The sequence below is a fragment of the Schistocerca americana genome, chromosome 5, assembly GCF_021461395.2.
Source record: "Schistocerca americana isolate TAMUIC-IGC-003095 chromosome 5, iqSchAmer2.1, whole genome shotgun sequence".
NCBI classification, from domain to species: Eukaryota; Metazoa; Arthropoda; class Insecta; order Orthoptera; family Acrididae; genus Schistocerca; species Schistocerca americana.
In genome coordinates, this window is record NC_060123.1 from 201582306 (window position 1) to 201604615 (window position 22310).

The window sequence follows — 22310 nt, forward strand, 5'->3', positions numbered from 1 at the left end:
TTTGTAACACCCTGTATAATCAATTTTGAGGACATCATACCATGACAAGACAAAGAATAACTCTCAAATCAGATCTCATAATGTTCACATTACCTAACTGGTACTCACAGAAACTGTCACTGGCACTTCTGTATATATGTTAGGTTTTGCCACCAGAAGCTTCTTGAAAATTACAATTTTTTAATTACAATAGTTTTATAATCCGCACACAGAGCTAAATAAAAGAACACTTTTGCACAGAAAAACTAGACAACTTGAACAGTAGTAATAGGTTTTCTGGGTTAGAACACCTAGAATATGTAAATTTTAAATATCAGTTACTTTTGAACAATTCAAATTAGGTATGTGGCAGCTAGTTTTAATAATTTATTACATTGTGTAAATATATTGTAATATGACTTGTTAACATTACCACTCATTGGGAATTTTCTTTGAATGAAATGTTTTGAATCAAATAAACTGTAAAATTATAATTAGCAAGATGAAAAAAAAGGGCTCAGTTATAAATTTCTACATAAAATTGAGTGAAGCAAATGTTTTAAAATTCTTAAAAAAGTATGTCCCTTATGACATATTTAGCAGAATATATCAAATAAAACCCAGTATTAATTGCATGAACATTTACCATCCTCCCTTTAATTGTGTTCGCTTATTCTAAAAGAAATGAGAGGATGAAGAAATTTCCATGTGAAATACTAACTTTATTGCGCAAAATCATAACTGAAAGGAATGCTTGTATTAATTTCTGATGGTTTCAAATAAAGTTTTCACTTGATCAGTCTGAAGATATCATGTAATTCTGCTGTAAACTCATACCAAAAGGTATACCAGTACATTAAACCCAGTACTGAATACTTCATATACAAAATTTTGTCTTTTCCCTCATGTTCTAGAACAATTAACCAAAAACCACTACTGAGTAACTCAAGAGGACTTTATAGAAGTAGTCTGCAGTAGCTGCTTGTATTAGCTGATGTGTAACATGACTTATTTGACATAACCCTAAGGCTTTTCTTCAAGATGGCTCTTGCAGAAGATTGTGAATGAATGATTGAAAAGTCTATTACCTGACCCCTTACCACTTTTGATGTACATACATGTTCTGTCAGATACACTATGTGAGCAAAAGTATCCAGGCACTCCCAAAAACATACTTTTTCATATTAGGTGCATTGTACTCTCACCTACTGCCAGGTACTCCGTATCAGCAACCTCAGTAGTCATTAGACATCATGAGAGAGAAGTAATGGGGCGCTCTGTGGAACTCACAGACTTTGAAGGTGGTCAGGTGATTGGATGTCACTTGTGTCCTATTGCTACACTCCTAAACATCCCTAGGTCCGCTGTTTCCAAAGTGATAGTGAAGTGAAACGTGATGAGACATGTACAGCACAAAAGGCCAACCTTGTCTGTTGACTGACAGAGACCAGTGACAGTTGAAGATGGTCATAATGTGTAATTGGCAGACATCAATCCAGACCATCACACAGGAATTCCATACCGCATCAGGATCCACTGCAAGTACTATGACAGTTAGGTGGGAGGTGAGAAAACTAGGATTTCATGGTCGAGCAGTTGCTCATAAGCCACACATCACACCAGTAAATGCTAAATGATGCCTCCACTGGTGTAAGGGGCATAAACATTGGACGATTGAACAGTGGAAAAATATTCTGTGCAGTGATGAATCATGGAACACAATGTGGTGATCCGATGGCAGGGAGTTGGTATGGTGAATGCCCAGTGAATGTCATCTGCCAGTGTGTGTAGTGCCAACAGTAAAATTTGGAGATGGTGGTGTTATGGTGTGGTCATATTTTTCATGGAGGGGGCTTGCACCCATTGCTGTTTTGCATAGCACTATCACAGCCCAGGCCTACACTGATGTTGTAAGCACCTTCTTGCTTCCAGTTGTTGAAGAGGAACTCGGGGATGGCAATTGCATCTTTCAGCACAATCAAGCACCTGTTCATAATGCACGGCCTGTAGCAGAGTGGTTACATGACAATAACATCCCTGTAATGAACTGGCCTGCACAGAGTCCTGGCCTGAATCCTATAGAACACCTTTGGGATGTCTTGGAACACTGACTTTATGCCACGCCTCAATGACCGACATCGATCCCTCTCCTCAGTGCAGCACTCTGTGAAGAATCGTCTACTATTCCCCAAGATACCTTCCAGCACCTGATTGAACATATGCCTGCGAGAGTGGAAGCTGTCATCAAGGCTAAGGGTGAGCCAACACCATACTGAATTCCAGCATTACCGATAGAGGGTGCCACAAACTTGTAAGCCATTTTCAGCCAGGTGTCCGGATACTTTTGATGACATAGTGTATATTAAAGAGCTTAAAATTACCTCTAACTATTTCTGATGATATGAGCATATTGAGCCAGGCCCAGGATTAAACTGTACAACAAATGGCCAAAGTAACCTCTGAACAATTATATACATAACTTTTAAGCATTTAATGTCATGACACTCAGATACACACCTGAATTACACAGTTACACAGTCTTGAAGAGTAGATTTCAAAGGCACACAGTATGACCACTTCTACAAAAATATTTGCTCTTCAGTGGCTGCTTCTTCAGCTCCATTTTATAGCTGGTTGCTAAGATTAAAACATTACTGGGTATACATAGTCTCTTTTCCGGTTGTCTCCATGAAAGACATGCCTGTCAGTGATGGCAGCCATGGCTACCTGAGTGAATCTATTGCATATTTCATTTCATTTTCCGTTGGTCCTTTAACCACTTGCTGTCTAAGGTAGAAAATATGATATTAGACAAGTCATTGTGATTTACAATACACATTTTTAAATCATGCAGGAATACTTACATTGATTTAGGCTTAATATAATCACAATTAAAAATTCATCTTTCATGCATGATATTTAACATAAGTGATTCAATCAGTTATTTTTTACCTATAACTCTTGATTAACACTTCATTTTTCTTTTTTTAATATTTGGTAATAAATTGTTATATTTCAAGATATTCACATACACTATAACAACACTTTTGCTGCATATAGTTATTGACAGCAGTTTTAAATTTTGAAATGTCTTTTATTGTTTTAATGTTATTAGGTAGTTTATTGTATAGTCTGTTTCCTGTTTGTGGTGGTCCATTCTGTTTTAGTGCTGTGTATGCTTGTTGAACATGTCTATCTTGGTTTCTCCTTGTATTATACAGATGGATACTCTGGTTAGTTGATACAAGATTGTTGCAATTTTCTAAGATTTTCCTAACAAATATTATTACTTGTAAAATATGTAGACATGGTAGCGGAAGGATGTGAAGTTTCTTAAATAAGGGCTTTGCTAGCAGATGTGTTTCCCCAAAAGATTATGTCACATCACAGTAAGGATTCCTCCTGTGCAAAGTATACCTTTTTTGGTGTCTCTTTTAATGTGCTAGCAGAAAGTATAACAAAAGGTATTCAATTTATTTCTAGTATATTTTGCATGCTGACTCATCTTAGATTTTCTTGGATCCATATTCCAAGAAATTTAATAGGGCTTGCATTTTCAAGTGTTCTGATAATAAACTCTATGTCTACTGAGAGTGGATATTCATTTATCACTGTGTGTAAGTGCACTGTAACTGTCTTTTTTCTGTGTTTATTACTAAATTGCTTCCAGAAAAGCAGTCTGTAGTGTGGGTGGTACACTTTTTAATCTTGTGAAGTAATTATTCTCTGGTCCTTCCTTTCGTTATCACATTTGTGTCATCAGCAAATTTTATGTAATTATGGCATGGACTGGTCAATTCCAAGTCATTTACAAAGAGTAGATACGGGATTGGTCCCAGAATGGAGCCTTTTGGTACACCATACTTAATATTCCGCTTTTCTGAGCAGTAGGACTTTGTCTTGTTCTCTTTTTGGACAGCAAGCTCAACCAATTGCTCTCTATTTTGTAGATATGATTTTATCCATTTATACGCTGGGGCCCTAATACCTACAGACTCAAATTTCTTAAGCAAGATGTTGTGACTGATGACACAGAATTCTTTAGAGAGGTCTAGAAATATGGCTGGTTTATGCTCTTGGCTGTCTATTGCATTTAAGGCTTTGTTTAGGAATGCAGAACTAGCAGTCTCAGTAGATTTATATTTTCAGAATCCATGTTGTGTATTTGAGAAGTAATTATTTTTCTATAAAATTGATTAGTGTTTTATAATAGATTTTTCAATTATTTTGAAAAAACCAGATAGTAGTGAAATAGGCCTCTAGTTTGATACTTCTGTTTTTATCCCTTTCTTGAACAAATGTTTTACTTTGGTATCTTCAATTTTTCTGGGAACACCCCTTCTGATGGGAAACAGTTACAGATGTGAACAAGTTTATTTGTGGACCTTATAATTTTTCCTACCATTAACGATGCTTCATTCGGATTGGTTGCAAAATATTCTGTGAGTTTAATATCCAATTTATTAGGGAGTATTGGACCAAAAGACATATCTTTAATGCTTCCAGAATGACATTTTCACTCTGCAGTGGAGTGTGCACTGATATGAAACTTCCTGGCAGATTAAAACTGTGTGCCAGATCCAGACTCGAACTTGAGACCTTTGCCTTTTGCTGGCAAGAGCTCCACCATCTGAGCTACCCAAGCACAACTAACGACCCATCCTCACAGCTTCACTTCTGCCAGTATCTTGTCTCATACCTTCCACACTGCTCTTTGCAGGAGAACTTCTGTGAAGTTTGGAAGATAGGAGACGAGACACTGGCAGAAGTAAAGCTGTGAGGATGGGTCGTGAGTTGTGCTTGGGTAGCTCAGATGATTGCCAGCACGGTAGCTCAGCGTGTTCGGTTAGAGGGTTAGCAGCCTCTCTGTAATAAAAATATTGAGCTCATCGATCAACAATGAACTTAAACGGATGTCTTACGATGTCCGCCCCGAGCAGATGCAACGAACAAAAGCGAACAAAATGAGATTTTAAAAAAATAAATAAATAAATAATTTAAAAAAAAATGGCAGAGCAATTGCCCGCGAAATGCAAAGGTCCCGAGTTCAAGTCACAGTCTGGCACATAGTTTTAATCCGCCAGGAAGTTTCATATTTTTAGTGGTTGATAACTAAAACTTTATCCACATTTGGAATGTCACTGTGTGAAGTAATCCAAAACAAAATTGAATGATCAAAAGTCAGAATATTCTTTTTTAAGTACAACATTAAAATTCCCATATAAAAACTTCCAAGTAATTCTATGAAATCATTTAATACCCTTTCCATCTGTCTCATAATGCTTAAAATATACAGTCAAACAGGATAATTTCAGACAGTTTGCATAGGTTATGCAAAAATGCATTGTTTGTTGCAAAAGTGATGGGGTCTACGTTTAGAAAATAAAATATCATAGAAACAGGAAGTCTATGTGTACCTGTACTTGCATGAGACAGAGAAATAAAGTGTCCAAATCACTTCATGGAATAGGGTTATTTCAGAAACACTTGATTTTTTTAAATCTCTAGATGAAGTTATAAAGTATATGAAAGGAATTCAGACATAAATTGACCTTTCTTTAAATTCGACTTTCTTCCTATTTGATTTTAGTGACTTTTAACACATTTTAAGAATATTCATCATTATGAATAAGTAATTAGGGTTGAGATAATGAATTTTATATATTAAAGGTCAATTCTTATTTTCTAACAAATTAAATTGGAAATTTTTAAAGTTCTAAATTGAAATAATAAAAACAAAACAAAGAAATTCTACCAAATGTTTGAACTCAGTATTTTTACTCAGCACTCAAAATTAAGTTGCAAACATTTCAGGCACTGATCATAAATTTATAATTGCCTATGATTCTAAAGCACATCTCTAAAAATAAACAACCCTCACTTCTCAACTGTTGTAGGAAGTACTTGTGAAATTTGTTCTTTTTTATTGGGGGTGTATCAGGGACATAAGGAAACACAAATACATTTCTGTTGGTTTTGTGTGGTAAGCACTATCACTTGTTTTAACACTGTTTTTGTTTTCCTGGATGTCAGGGCCCGTAACTGCTTTCGCAGGAGGAATTTTTAGTTTTTAGCAGTGAGAACTACCAGGTTTATTTGGAGTATAGTGAATTTCTTGGAATACTTCTCCAAAACTGGAAGCCCATACCTCTATGTTGGTTTGCTGTCTTTCCTCATTATCAAGCAATTTCTGTGACACATGATCTGGATCAAATGGGATTTAGCCTGTGGTGCAAAATCCACTCTTTATGTTTACAGTAGAGTTTGCTGAAATCTTAGTCAGTGTCAGCTTAAGAAGAGATGGAAAAGCATCCTTGGAAATGGTCCTGCAAGAGTATTTCTTCCATTCAGTTAATATGTCTCAGCAGATTGTTTTCATTGGTCAAAAAAGCTTACATACAGTGGTAGAGGAGGTGGCTGTTGTTAGGGAGGAGGACAATTAATGAAGTATTGTGCCACTCACACTCTTCAATAATATTTAGAGACACAGGACTGGATAATTTGCCCCCAATCATCACAGTTGGTTGATTGTGCTTCTTCAAATTGGGCAAAATGACTGTAAAGTAGTGATCTTCAAATACCAGTAGATCAAATCATCCGCTCTTATTCCTATTAACATGAGTTCCCTGTGGACCTCCTTCTTGCCAAATGTACCACAAATACTCGATTTATAAGGGACATATGGAGGAAGCAGTTTACTATTAGCACTTGCTGCTGTTGTTATCAAAACACTAGATTTCAATGAATCCATCACTTTTTAGCATGCTTACTCCCTCATTTTATAATTATCTGCTGCTTGCCTGGTTCATCTGATATGTGGGTTTTGTCATAGCTGATTAAGTTGATAGGCAGGATATTTTCCTGTGTTGGATTTATATTGGAGGAATGCATTTTAATTGTTGCTTCATTCACTTCCCCATGAACTCTTTTAATACTTGCATTCAGGTGAACAGGGAGATCTTCTGAATGCTGCTTGAGGAATAAATGCACCCATTCTTCTCCAGGTAAATTGTTAGAAAGTTTTGTCTTTTTTCGGCCAGGCTTATCAAAGCAGCCTTTTGCTAAATATCTAATATCCAATTTAGTGAGGAGATACCTTGCTTCAGCATTTCCTCATTTTCCTTATTAGTACTCGTTTTCCTCCAAATATTTTTGGATGTACGAGGGCCGTTCAGAAAGTAACCTCCGGTTGATTTAAACAAATACACCAAGTTAAATAAAAATATTTTAATATATACATCTTACAACTACATCTTTGCACTATTTTTCTACATAGTCTCCATAGCGATTGAGGCACTTATCGTATCTCTTCACAAGCTTTGAAATTCCTTCTGCATAAAAATCACCCGCTTGTGCCTGGAGCCAGCCTGTGACCGCATCTTTGAGCTCTTTGTCGTCATCAAACCGCTGTGACCCGAGCCATTTCTTCAAATGCATGAAGAGGTGATAATCACTTGGCGCTAGGTCTGGGCTGTAAGGTAGATGGTTGATAACGTCCCACTTGAAGGACTCAAGAAGGGCCGTTGTTCTGCGAGCAGAGTGAGGACGGGCGTTATCGTGCAAAAAAACGATACCGGAAGTCAGCATACCACGGCGTTTGTTCTGTATAGCCCGTCGTAACTTTTTTATTGTTTCACAGTACACGTCTTGATTAATGGTCGTACCACGTTCCATGAATTCAACCAACAACACTCCTTTGGCATCCCAAAACACTGTTGCCATCAGTTTTCTGGCAGAAAAATCTTGCAAGGCTTTTCTTGGTTTGGTAGGCGAATTTGAATGTGCCCACATCTTTGATTGTTCTTTTGTCTCAGGGTTCACGTACTTAATCCAGGTTTCGTCACCGGTCACGATTCTGTTTCACAATGGTTCTCCTTCGTCCTCATAAAGTGACAGAAAGTCTAATGCAGAGGCCATTCTTTGAGTTTTGTGGTGGTCGGTAAGAATTTTGGGCACCTATCGTGCACAGAACTTACGGTAACCCAATCTTGCTGTCACTATCTCGTACAAGAGAGTCTTAGAAATCTGTGGAAAACCAGTAGACAACTCCGACATTGAGAAACGTCGATTTTCACGAACTTTTGCATCAACTGTCTGAACGAGTTCGTCAGTCACCAATGATGGTCTACCACTCCTCTCTTCATCATGAACGTTTTCTCGTCCACTTTTAAATAAACGTACCCATTCACGGACAACTCCTTCACTCATAACTCTTGGTCCGTACATGGCACAAAGCTCACGATGAATAGCTGCTGCAGAATATCCTTTGGCTGTAAAAAACCTTATGACAGCACGCACTTCACATTTGGCGGGGTTTTCTATTGCAGCACACATTTCAAACTGCCACAAAAACTAAACTAGCGCAGGTACGACGTTCACTCGACCACGGCTTGATGCCGACTGACCTGTTGAGTGCGTGAACGCACAGATGGCGTCGCTACTCCCCCCACAACCCGCACTGTGACCAATCGGAGGTTACTTTCTGAACCGCCCTCGTATTTCCCACATTTTATTTTGTAAATTATATATAAAAACAAAGATGAGGTGACTTACCGAACAAAAGCGCTGGCAGGTCGATAGACACACAAACAATTTTGTAAGGTTGATCTAGGTATACCATACAAATCACATGCTTTTCCATCTAATAATTTGCATCATTGAATATCATGACAGCTTTGTCTAAAAGTTGCAAGTCATAATTGCACTGTAATTCGACATCTTTCATTTTTTATACACTCCAGGCATTGTCCGAAATCACCCCACACAGTACATATTTTTGTAAAAACTGTCATTATTTTATAACTTTACATGAAAAACTGAAGAATATGTACAGCTACTGCCCCAATGCTCTAGGCTATTGATCTCATTGACAACTGCAGTTATAATGTCTACATCTACATCTACATCTACATAGATACTCAGCACGCCATCATGCAGTGTGTGGCAGAGGGATCCTGTACTAGTACTGGTCATTTCCTTTTCTGTTCCACTCACAAATAGAGCAAGGGAAAAACAACTGTCTATATGCCTCCATAAGAGTGTTAATTGCTCATATCTTATCTTCGTGGTCCATATGTGCAGTGTATATTGGCAGCAGTAGAATCATTCAGCAGTCAGCTTCAAAAGCCAGTTCTTTAAATTTTCTCAATGGTGTTCCTTGAAAAGAATGTCACCTTCCCTCCAGGAATTCCCATTTGAGCTCCCAAAGCATCTCCATAACACTTATGTGTAGCTCAAACCTACTGGTAACAAATCTAGCAGCCTGCCTCTGATTTGCTTTGATGTCTTTCTTTAATTCAACTTGGTATGGATCCCAAACAATCAAGCACTACTATAGAATAGGTCACACTAGTGTCCTGTAACTGGTCTCCTTTACAGATGCACCACACTTTCCTGAAATTATCCCAACAAGCTAAAGTCAACAAATCACATTATCTACCATAGGCCTCACTTGTCGTTCCATTCCATATTGCTTTGCAGTGTCAAGCCCAGATATGACTGTGTCAAGCAGGACACTACTAATGCTACATCTGAACGTTACAGATTAGCTTTTCCTACTCATCTTCATTTACCTACATTTTTCCACATTTAGAGCTAACTGTTATTCATTATACCAACTAGAAATTTTAGTAATTTCTGAGAACATTTCGCCTGAGTACAGTGGTTGTTTTGTTACTTAAAAATGGACATGAACAGTCAAAACTGCAATAAATGTTTGGTCTGCCTTAGACCATCTTCAGACCTCACATATTGATGGTAGGTGATGGTGGCTGTGAAAGAGGCAGGAACTATGACTCCACAAATGTTAGCTGCAAAGCCAAATCATTTTTGTACACTGAAGAGCCAAAGGAACTGATACAACTGTCTAATACTGTGTAGGGCCCACTCGAGCTTGCAGAAGTGTCACAGCACAACATGGCATGGACTCAACTAATGTCTGAAGTAGTGCTGCAGGGAACTGACACCATGAATCCTGCAGCGCTGTCTATAAATCCATAAGAATACGAGAGGGTGCAGACCTCTTCTGAACAGCACATTGCAAGGCATCAGAGATATGCTTAACAATGTTCATGTCTGGGGAGTTTGGTGGCCAGCGGAAATGTTTAAACTCATAAAAGTGTACCTGGAGCCACTCTGTAATAATTCTGGACGTGTGGGGTGTCACATTGTCCTGCTGGAAATGCCCAAGTCCATCAGAATGCACAATGAACATGAATGGACGCAAGTGAGCAGACAGGATGCTTACATATGAGTCACCTGTCAGAGTCAATCTAGACATATCAGGGGTCCCATTATCACTCTAACTTCACATACCCCACACCATTACAGAGCCTCCGCCAGCTTGAACAGCCCCCTGCTGACATGTGGGCTCCATGGATTCAAGGGGTTGTCTCCATACCCATAAACGTCTATCTACTTGATACAATTTGAAATGAGACTCATACAACCAGGCAACATGTTTCCAGTCATCAACAGTCCAATATCAGTGTTGACAGGCCCAGGCGAGGTGTAAAGCTCTGTGTTGTGCAGTCATCAAGGGTACACGAGTGGGCCTTTGGCTCCAAAAGCCCATATCAATAATGTTTTGTTGAATAGTTCACACACTGTCACTTGTTGAAGGTCCAGCATAGAAATCTGCTGAAATTTGCAGAAGAGTTGCACTTCTGTCACATTGAGTGATTCTCTTCAGTTGACGTTGGTCTCATTCTTGCAGGATCTTTTTCCAGCTGCAGCAATGTCGAGGATTTGGTGTTTTACCAGATTCCTGGTATTCATGCTACAGTTGTGAAATGGTCATACTGGAAAATCCCCATTCCTTGCTACCTCAGAGATGCTGTGTCCCATTGCTCATGTGCTGATTGCAACACTATGTTCAAACTCACTTAAAGCCGGATAACCTGCCATTGTAGCAGCAGTAGCTAAACTAACAACTGCACCACACACTTGTTGTCTTATAAAGGCACTGACGACCCCAGCGCCATTTACATATTTCTGTATTTGAATATGCATGCCTATACCAGTTTCTTTGGCACTTCAGTGTATCTAGAGAACAACAGCGGTCCTATCACACTTCACTGGTGCACTCATGACAATAACGTTGTCTCTGATGAACACATGCCGACGAGGGCAACATTCTTGGTTCTATAACTTAAAATGTATTCAAGCCCTCTCATATCTGTGAAGCTATTCTATATGCTCATGCCTTCATCAACAGCCTGCAATGGGGCACTGTGTCAAATGCTTTCTGTAAATCTAGAGATATGGAATCTGCCTGTTGCCATTCAGCCATAGTTGGCAGTATATCATGTGAGAAAAGGGCAAGCTGAGTTTCATACAAGTGATGCTTTCTAAAGCCCTGCTGATTCATGGACATAAGCTCTTCAGTCTTAAGAAAATTTATTATATTCAAACTGAGGATATGTTCAAGGATTCTGCAACAAACCAAAGTTAGGCATATTGGTCTGTAATTTTGCAGGTCCTTTCTTTTAACCATCTTATATTCAGGAGTCATCTGTGCCTTTTCCAGTCACCTGGGTCTTTGTATTGAGTGAGAGATTCATGCTAAATGCAGTCTAGCTAAGGGGCCAGTGCCATAGAATAATCATTGTAAGACCGAGCTGGGATTCCATCCAGACCTGGTGACTTATTTGTTTCAACTCTTTCAGTTGTTTCTCTGTGCAAGCAATGCTTATTACTATGTTGTTCATATGGGGATATATCAATGGTCAAATGATGGTATGTTTGTATGAGCGACTGGATAGAAGTCTTAGACCCAAACCAGAATTTTCTTGGGTTCTCTGCCAGATCCTTTGCTAAGGTGTGATGATAGTTGTTGTATGCTTCACACATAGATCTTTTCACAGATGCACAAATCTCTACTAACCTTTGCTTGTCATCAATTTTCTGTTCTCTTTTGAACTGAGGGTGCAACTGCCTCTGCTTTCTCAGAATTTTTTGGATTTTGTTACTAAATCATAGTGGTTCTTTTCTATCCTTAATCCACTTACCAGGCACATAACTCTCAAAACCATTATTCACAATGTGCTTAAACTTTCCCTACAATTCCTCTACGTCCATCTTACTGGAACTCAGTAATGTCAATTCTCTTTTATCTGCTATCTCTAGTAGAAGCACTCTCCAAGTCTTCTTCACTGATTTACCAACTTTTGTAACCACTGTTGCTGTAGCGACAACACGGCCACTGATCCACTTTTTTATACTGACATTATCAATAAGGTCCAGCCTATTTGTAGCTACAACATCTGAGATATTTCCATTGTGTGTAGGCTGCCAAACTAGCAGCTAAAGACAGTTTTCAGAAAATGCATTCACACAACTATCTGTCTGTACCATCTGCAATGAAGCCATAGACATTCCAGTCTGCACTTGCTCGCCTCCAACTACTGACATGTGATCTGAGAAAAAAATTTGTAAATTTGTGGTAAGGTATTATGGGACTTAACTGCAGAGGTCATTGGTCCCTAAGGTTACACACTATTTAACCTAACTTAAACTAACAACAACACACACATCCATGCCCGAGGGAGGACTCGAACCTCCAACAGGGGGAACCACATGGGTCATGATGAGGCACCTAAGACCACGCGGCTACCCCATTAAAACTGTTAATGTTGAGGGCAAGTTTGATTCATATGCTGTCCAATTGCCTGCATTTAAGCATTATAACACTAAGGATGAAATTGTATTTTTCAGTAACAAGTATCAAAATGTTATTATTAACAAGGTGAAGATATATATATATAGTATAAATGTAAGGCTTGAGGACTAACATTGGATAACAGTGCTAACAAGAAGTTTTTTGAGGGACAAGGTAATATGGAAAAAGTTAAATTGTGTGTCAGTAATAAACCAGAGCTTTTTAGCTGTGAAGGCTTCAATTCTACCAGAGTTCCTTGGAAGAGGTATACTGGTAAAAATGCATATCGGTTTGTTGCATATAGTAAGCCAGAGAAATCAGTGGCTTTGGATAAAGTAACAGCTACCCCATGTGGTTGTGATCTAGGTATTTAAGCACTACTGACAGTAAATTTTCTTTGAATGATTCTAGAACTATCACAGCAGAATAAGGTGACCCTTAAAAACATCCAGCAATTAACTTGTTTTCACCTGCACTTGTTACACGCAACCAGATAATTTCACTGTCATACGCAGCTTCAACGTCAGTAGAGACAATTTTGTTGTCAGCTGCAATGAAAGCTGCCCCTTCTATGGTGTCTGATCTGTCTTTATGGTATGTGTTCCATAACTTTCTAAGAATCTCATAGCTTACCACTTTCGTTTTCAGCCAAGTCTCGGCTCCAACAATAATTTCAGAACAAGAACTTCTCTGGATGGCAGTAAATTCAGGAACTTCATTACAAATACCTCAACAAGTCACTGACAAAATTTTGACAGTTGAACTGTCTATACTCTGAACATAGTCTGACTTCCCTTTCTGCGTAATGACTGGTGAGTGTTCATGAGAGGATCTCAAAGTAATGCCTAGCCTAAAATCCCACATGTACACACCACAAGTACTCTACTACCCAAGAAGTTGCTTTTTTTATATAGTGTACTCATGACCTATCCAGGGAAATCGTACAAATTCCCATTTGATAAAGCAGGTCTAGAAATCTGAAGTCAAGACTGTCACAGAGTTGATGAAGCCTTTGGTTCAGACCCTTCATTTGGCTCTAAACCAGAGGACTCAGATTAATTCTTGGAAAAATGCTGCAAATTTCAAGCTCTGCTTGTACCTCACACACAAGGCCAGCAGCCTTCACCACCACTGCCAGCCACCTGTATGAACTGAGGGTGGCCTCAGGACCCAAGCAACAGAAGTCATCGGTGCCAATGTAAACCCAACTTGCAGATGATTGCACCCAGCATGGTCGATATCTGCAAGCAAGGCAACCTCCACATCTCAGTTGAGAGCCCCAGCAGACATACCCAAGCACATTGGCTTTCTTTCCAGCCCTTAACACTATCTGTCTAAGAGACTTCATAAAATGCCTGACAGCTAGTAGACCCATTTCCCCATGTGCCTGCTCAGACCATGCTGAAGTAGCAGCCACATGTCCATTCACAGGGTGAATGGGTGAGGCCAGGCAGTCAGTCCCTACATTGACCCTCCACCTTGAGCATCAGGAACGAGTTACACCTGCAGCTCACCCTGCTGTGAGGGTGGATCCACCACTTTTGGTACACAAAGAGGTGCCTCAGCTGCAGAGCCCATGGGTGAAACACGTGACACCTGAAGTGTTCCACATGATGCACCAGATTCTCCACTTCAGTTGCACCCCAAGACAGCAGCCTGAAGGTGACTGACCATAGCCAGAAGCACATTCAGCTGTTTGCGAACTATGGCCAGCTCTTCCTGCATCTGCACTCAGCATGCATACATCCTACCTATCCTACATGTACACATTCTACCCATACTGGTCACAGCAGTGCAAGAGTTTCCACTTGATCATACTGTGTGAACTTTCAACAGGAGACTATCCATCAGATATTTACCTAGGTAAATATTTGACCCAAAATAAAAGTAATGGTGCATGGAAAATACAGTCTCACACTTAAAATAATTTGGTAAATGGGAGTGATATTTAGTGATCATTCATAGCTATGCAGCAGGAAAGAGAAAAAAAATCATACTGTCCAAAATCCTCCTGGTGTCCAATATTACCCTATTTGACAGTACCCTCTTGGAGGCTTGTACACAGTTAGGTCTACTAGTTACTTTGTTCTTTAACTGATAATGTGTCACAGTTTCCAGAGTGCTGTTTGGCTATATTGGGTACTCTGTGATCTTACACTTTGACAGAGTATTACACATATCTCACAAGAAAAAGAAATTGTAAATATAATTGTAGACAGGAAAATAAAATGGTCGATTAGGAAATAAGCATTTTTCCTGTGCATTTTTAACATGTAAAATACAAAAACTTCCTTTACATAAAAAGAATCTACCAATTCTGTTTAGCATTTCATGTGACAGTGTTTTCATTGTATAGATATATTGCCACTAACAGAAGCATTTAATGAAAATTATGTTAGAAACCACTAAATTTACAACATTTTCTGGAAATTATCCTAAATGAGGACATATAAGTATTTCTAAGGGAAATTCACACTTGATTGAATAAATCTATGTTTCAATGTGTATTGCAGATCAGAGTAATTCATCAGTGGAAAAAGCTGGCCTCTTGGCAGCTGTTCCAATGAAGTTACTTCCATCAGACAACAAATGTCGAATGCGAGGAAACACACTTTTGAAACAAATACGTGAAGATCGTGCTAATGGTCTCATCCCAATATATGTGAGTATTCTGAAAATTTGGGTTAAGTGTGAGTAACAAAATGATTAAAAATAAGAACTTTTAACCAACAAAAGGGGCCACTCACTTGTGTGACTGCTTAAGTCTCCTCGAGTATTTGAGGGAGGGAAGGCACGGAAAGGTATGAAATTTGAGCTCTAGCATAATTTTGTCATTTGGCTACTATACCCATCAAATAGTAATATGCAAATTACATCACAAATAGGAAGTACTAGCACACCTGGAAATCTTAAGATTAAGATTAGACATGAAATCAGATCAATGCAATAACTATACTCTTTCAACCATTCATCATGTTTCAAATATCTCATCAGGATCAAACTGAACAAGTAAAACTATACATTAACAAAGGGTAGTGCTTATATAAAGGGAACTAAGTCTGTAAGCTGCATTATCACTTTGGAGATCAAGCCTGAGTGTATCTCACGCCACAACTTTGTGTTAAAAAGACAACACTGCAGCGTAGATATGGTCATGATTTCCATGATGCGCAAGCCACCTGTCACTTGAGAACCAGGCCTGTTTCATATGAGAACAATATATGGACATCTTGTGACCTGGATCTCAACTGGTGCTGCCTTATGTTGTCAATTTCTAGAATTATTTAAACATACACATTAGCAAACAGTTTCTGTCATGAATGGCTGAGCTAGAATGATTGCATTGGTGTAATTTCATGTCTGTACTTGTTAGGTTTCACAGTTTGTTGTAATTCTGCTACAAATATGTCATGCTTCTTAAGTGAGCAAGAAATTTAGGAAACTCAAGGGGAAGAAATTGCTCAGTGACTCACTTCACACTGGCCGGTGTGGCCGAGCGGCTCTAGGCGCTTGAGTCTGAGACCGCACGACATTATGGTCGCAGGTTCGAATCCTGCCACAGGCATGGATGTGTGTGATGTCCTTAGGTTAGTTAGGCTTAAGTAGTTCTAGGTTCTAGGGGACTGATGACCTCAGATGTTAAGTCCCTTAGTGCTCAGAGCCATCTGAACCATTTGAACTCACTTCACACTCTTTTCTTGGGAGGATTATTATACTACTATCTGTCAAAATTAACTTAATATTGGTTACCTATCAAAGAAGTAAATTAAATATGAAAAGTAAATCTTGATTCTTGGCCTTCTTAGTATATATTACTCTTGAAAATACATCAGTTGCATTTGTAGTGCTAAAACTTCAAATAAAAGTGCAAATGGCTGATTTTCTAGGTCTAATATTCTTCTAAGTGGCTGGTCTCCAAAGTGTTAACAACATGCTATCACTACATTGCTCTACAGTATTTGTTATTGAACAAACTAAATTTGATGTACTTAAAAAAACAGCAATGCTGCTATTTGTATAAATAAAAAGGCCAGCTGCTTCCTTCCTCGTGTTAAATGGCTGCTGTTTGTCTTCTGCTGATATTTATATGATCACATTTTTTATCATAGAACAACAGATGTGTCATAAGAAAGGAGACCTGTTTATAATGAACATTCCTGCTTGTCATGTACCAGTGGCTAATATGGAATTCCATTGCCTAAGAATTTAGATAATCAGATAATGTTTAATAGTAGTAGTAGTAGTAGTGGTAGTAGTAGCATCTAATATTTTTTTGTTCTTTTGAATTTGTAGAGATCCCCAATTTCTGGCTTTGTGTTATAGGAAATTGTTGAACATTTTTACAGAAGATATGATCACCCAAGGTTCCAGGAAAAATATTTTTGTGTCTTGTATAGTAGTTGAGCAAATTATATAACAATGACGAAAATTCCTGGCTGGAGCAGAACATAAAATAAGGGAAAGGCAACCCCTCACCTATAGCAGACCAATGTGTGGAACAGAGAAACATGTAACAGAAAATAGTATTCATACTAGCTAACACTAACTCTTTATCCAGCAGACACACATACACACACACACACACACACACACATACACACACACACACACATACACACACACACACACACACACACATACACACACACACACACACACACACACACACACAACCACACAGACACCCAAACGTATACGGCTGCACTTTCCTTTCGTTGACCATGGGAGTATGTGTTGTGCTGTTTTCTATTATATGTTTCTGTTCTCTGCACATCAGTCTGGTGTAGGTGAGTGGATGCCTTTCCATTATTTTACATAGCTGTGCAAAATACAAATTTTTCAGATTTTTTTATTATTGGCAATGAGTTCATTAATACATGAGTTTTCTGTGATATTGGCACTGGATAGTCAATATCAGTTAAGAGGCTACTGCTACATTTGTAGTTATCTATTTTGCACAAAACTTTTTTCTCTTTTTCCCAATACATAAGCTGTATCAAAGGAATAGTCAGTCATGGGGCTAATAAACCATGCTACATATAATGTGGCTAGTGCGTACATTCAGTAGGTAAAAAAAAAACACACTACAAGTCAAAAAGTCATACTACCTAGCTCTTCTCTCTCTCTCTCTCTCTCTCTCTCTCTCTCTCTCTCTCTCTTTAAGCATCACTGTTGTTTGTTTGTTGTTGTGGTCTTCAGTCCTGAGACTGGTTTGATGCAGCTTTCCATGCTACTCTATTCTGTGCAAGCTTCTTCATCTCCCAGTACCTACTGCAACCTACATCCTTCTGAATCTGCTTAGTGTATTCATCTCTTGGTCTCCCCCTATGATTTTTACCCTCCACGCTGCCCTCCAATACTAAATTGGTGATCCCTTGATGCCTCAGAACATGTCCTACCAACCGATCCCTTCTTCTGGTCAAGTTGTGCCACAAACTTCTCTTCTCCCCAATCCTATTCAATACTTCCTCATTAGTTATGTGATCTACCCATCTAATCTTCAGCATTCTTCTGTAGCACCACATTTCAAAAGCTTCTATTCTCTTCTTGTCCAAACTATTTACCGTCCATGTTTCACTTCCATACATGGCTACACTCCATAAAAATACTTTCAGAAATAACTTCCTGACACTTAAATCTATACTCGATGTTAACAAATTTCTCTTCTTCAGAAACGCTTTCCTTGCCATTGCCAGTCTCCATTTTATATCCTCTCTACTTCATCCATCATCAGTTATTTTGCTCCCCAAATAGCAAAACTCCTTTACTACTTTAAGTGTCTCTTTTCCTAATCTAATACCCTCAGCATCACCCGACTTAACTCGACTACATTCCATTATCCTCGTTTTGCTTTTGTTGATGTTCATCTTATATCCTCCCTTCAAGACACCTTCCATTCCGTTCAACTGCTCTTCCAAGCCCTTTGCTGTCTCTGACAGAATTACAATGTCATCGGCGAACCTCAAAGTTTTTATTTCTTCTCCATGGATTTTAATACCTACTCCAAATTTTTCTTTTGTTTCCTTTACTGCTTGCTCAATATAGAGATTGAATAACATCGGGGAGAGGCTACAAACCTGTCTTACTCCCTTCCCAACCACTGCTTCCCTTTCATGTCCCTCAACTCTTATAACTGCCATCTGGTTTCTGTACAAGTTGTAAATAGCCTTTCACTCCCTGTATTTTACCCCTGCCACCTCTAGAATTTGAAAGAGAGTATTCCAGTCAACATTGTCAAAAGCTTTCTCTACGTCTACAAATGCTAGAAACGTAGGTTTGCCTTTCCTTAATCTTTCTTCTAAGATAAGTCGTAAGGTCAGTATTGCCTCACGTGTTCCAGTATTTCTACGGAATCCAAACTGATCTTCCCCGAGGTCGGCTTCTACTAGTTTTTCCATTCGTCTGTAAGGAATTCGTGTTAGTACTTTGCAGCTGTGGCTTATTAAACTGATTGTTCGGTAATTTTCACATCTGTCAACACCTGCTTTCTTTGGGATTGGAATTATTATATTCTTCTTGAAGTCTGAGGGTATTTCGCCTGTTTCATACATCTTGCTCACCAGATGGTAGAGTTTTGTCAGGACTGGCTCTCCCAAGGCCGTCAGTAGTTCCAATGGAATGTTGTCTACTCCGGGGGACTTGTTTCGACTCAGGTCCTTCAGTGCTCTGTCAAACTCTTCACACAGTATCGTATCTCCCATTTCATCTTCATCTACATCCTCTTCCATTTCCATAATATTGTCCTCAAGTGCATCGCCCTTGTATAGACCCTCTATATACTCCTTCCACCTTTCTGCTTTCCCTTCTTTGCTTAGAACTGGGTTTCCATCTAAGCTCTTGATGTTCATACATGTGGTTCTCTTATCTCCAAAGGTCTCTTTAATTTTCCTGTAGGCAGTATCTATCTTACCCCTAATGAGATAAGCCTCTACATCCTTACATTTGTCCTCTAGCCATCCCTGCTTAGCCATTTTGCACTTCCTGTCGATCTCATTTTTGAGACGTTTGTATTCCTTTTTGCCTGCTTCATTTACTGCATTTTATATTTTCTCCTTTCATCAATTAAATTCAATATTTCTTCTGTTACCCAAGGATTTCTACTAACCCTCTTCTTTTTACCTACTTGATCGTCTGCTGCCTTCACTACTTCATCCCTCAGAGCTACCCATTCTTCTTCTACTGTATTTCTTTCCCCCACTCCTTTCAATTGTTCCCTTATGCTCTCCCTGAAACTCTGTACAACCTCTGGTTCTTTCAGTTTATCCAGGTCCCATCTCCTTAAATTCCCACCTTTTTGCAGTTTCTTCAGTTTTAATCTACAGGTCATAACCAATAGATTGTGGTCAGAGTCCACATCTGCCCCTGGAAATGTCTTACAATTTAAAACCTGGTTCCTAAATCTCTGTCTTACCATTATATAATCTATCTGATACCTTTTAGTATCTCCAGGGTTCTTCCATGTATACAACCTTCTATCATGATTCTTAAACCAAGTGTTAGCTATGATTAAGTTGTGCTCTGTGCAAAATTCTATCAGGCGGCTTCCTCTTTCATTTCTTAGCCCCAATCCATATTCACCTACTATGTTTCCTTCTCTCGCTTTTCCTACACTCGAATTCCAGTCACCCACGACTATTAAATTTTCGTCTCCCTTCACTATCTGAATAATTTCTTTTATTTCATCATACATTTCTTCAATTTCTTCGTCATCTGCAGAGCTAGTTGCCATATAAACTTGTACTACTGTAGTAGGTGTGGGCTTCATATCTATTTTGGCCACAATAATGCGTTCACTATGCTGTTTGTAGTAGCTTACCCGCATTCCTATTGTCCTATTCATTATTAAACCTACTCCTGCATTACCCCTATTTGACTTTGTGTTTATAACCCTGTAGTCACCTGACCAGAAGTCTTGTTCCTCCTGCCACCAAACTTCACTAATTCCCACAATATCTAACTTTAACCTATCCATTTCCCTTTTTAAATTTTCTAACCTACCTGCCCGATTAAGGGATCTGACATTCCATTCTCCGATCCGTAGAACGCCGGTTTTCTTTCTCCTGATAACGACATCCTCTTGAGTAGTCCCTGCCCAGAGATCTGAATGGGGGACTATTTTACCTCCAGAATATTTTACCCAAGAGGACGCCATCATCATTTAATCATACAGTAAAGCTGCATGCCCTCGGGAAAAATTACGGCCATAGTTTCCCCTTGCTTTCAGCCGTTCGCAGTACCAGCACAGCAAGGCCGTTTTGGTTATTGTTAAGAGGCCAGATCAGTCAATCATCCAGACTGTTGCCCTTGCAACTACTGAAAAGGCTGCTGCCCCTCTTCAGGAACCACACGTTTGTCTGGCCTCTCAACAGATACCCCTCCGTTATGGTTGTACCTACGGTACGGCTATCTGTATCGCTGAGGCACGCAAGCCTCCCCACCAACGGCAAGGTCCATGGTTCATGGGGGGGAAGCATCACTATAGGGGCCAACAACCGTATTGATCACAATTATTAAACTTCTGTATCAGCTTATTAAAATTGTCTATTACTCCAAAACAAACTTTAATAGTCTTGGCAAACATTCATATAAACCAAAATCAAAGTTAAGTTTGAGTTTTAATAAAGTTCAAGCACCACTTACCCACTAAGCATGTGCTTAGTAATTATGAGAGTAAACAAAGTTCCATTGAGCCAGGCAGTTGTGGAGACTACACATTCACAAGTTAAACATTATACACACAGATTTAAACAGGTCCTGGAAACTGTTCATGGTGTTTGTATCTCACGGGTAGAGGCAAGTCAGATAACAGCGCCTGAAGAAGAGGGGACCTTATATTTGTCCACCACAGAAATGTATGTGAGTGGCCAGTGATATTGGCACTGCTCTCTCCAAAGCACATGTATCAGTACATCCATACCTTTCATTTGCACATCCAGTGGGGTTCCTGATCCCTCAACCCTTAAACCAGCATGTAAGGCTGAAACCTGCCTGGCCAATTCATGGAAGAACAATGCATCGGAAGTGACTGGGAGTTGGGCAGTGTCATGCCGGAAGGCTCCTGAAAAGAGTCCAAAGCTGTTGGTGTCAATGGTGCTGGATCCATAGAGTGTTGTGCAGCCCCATAGAATTCTGGGATGGAGGTGTCCTTCAAGGATGTGGCAGCTCTGGTAAGTCAACCATTGATGAAGTCAAACTGATTTCCTTGGACATGTCCCTCTGTTCACAAGAAGGGAATACCAGCTGGCCACTCGCTGTTACCCTAAAGTGGAGAGGGCTGTGATGTAGTTGTAATAGTGGACTCACCATTGATGGAGGCTGTTGACCAATGTGCCACAACTGGAGTTGGTTGCAGCACTAGAGCAGCCTCTATAAAGAACCACTAGCTTTTGCTAAAATCAGTGATAAAATTTTGTGCTGATAACGGAGTTTATATTTATCTAATGAAATAATATATCTTGTAATTCTAGATTGTTGTTTTTATTTATTTTTTAATGTGCATGATAAATTGTCATCTTCTTTACATGTCTACCCACAGCCATTGGATGATCAGCACATTAATGAGTGTAATCTTGAGAGTTGATTGTAGTAATGAGTAATTGTGACTTTAATCGTGTTTCATTTGAATGTGTTATATAATGGCAATGGCCTTGCAGAATTATTAACACCAGTTCCA

General features: G+C 39.1%; 1 protein-coding gene across 1 annotated transcript in view; it reads left to right on the forward strand.

Moving 5' to 3' along the window:
* Positions 1-22310, forward strand: part of LOC124616031 (aromatic-L-amino-acid decarboxylase-like) — a 176838-nt gene that overhangs the window by 83870 nt on the left and 70658 nt on the right. The window contains exon 7 of the mRNA XM_047144249.1: positions 15151-15299. Within this exon, the coding sequence (XP_047000205.1) occupies positions 15151-15299 (149 nt within the window). The remainder of the gene's footprint in view (positions 1-15150; positions 15300-22310) is intronic.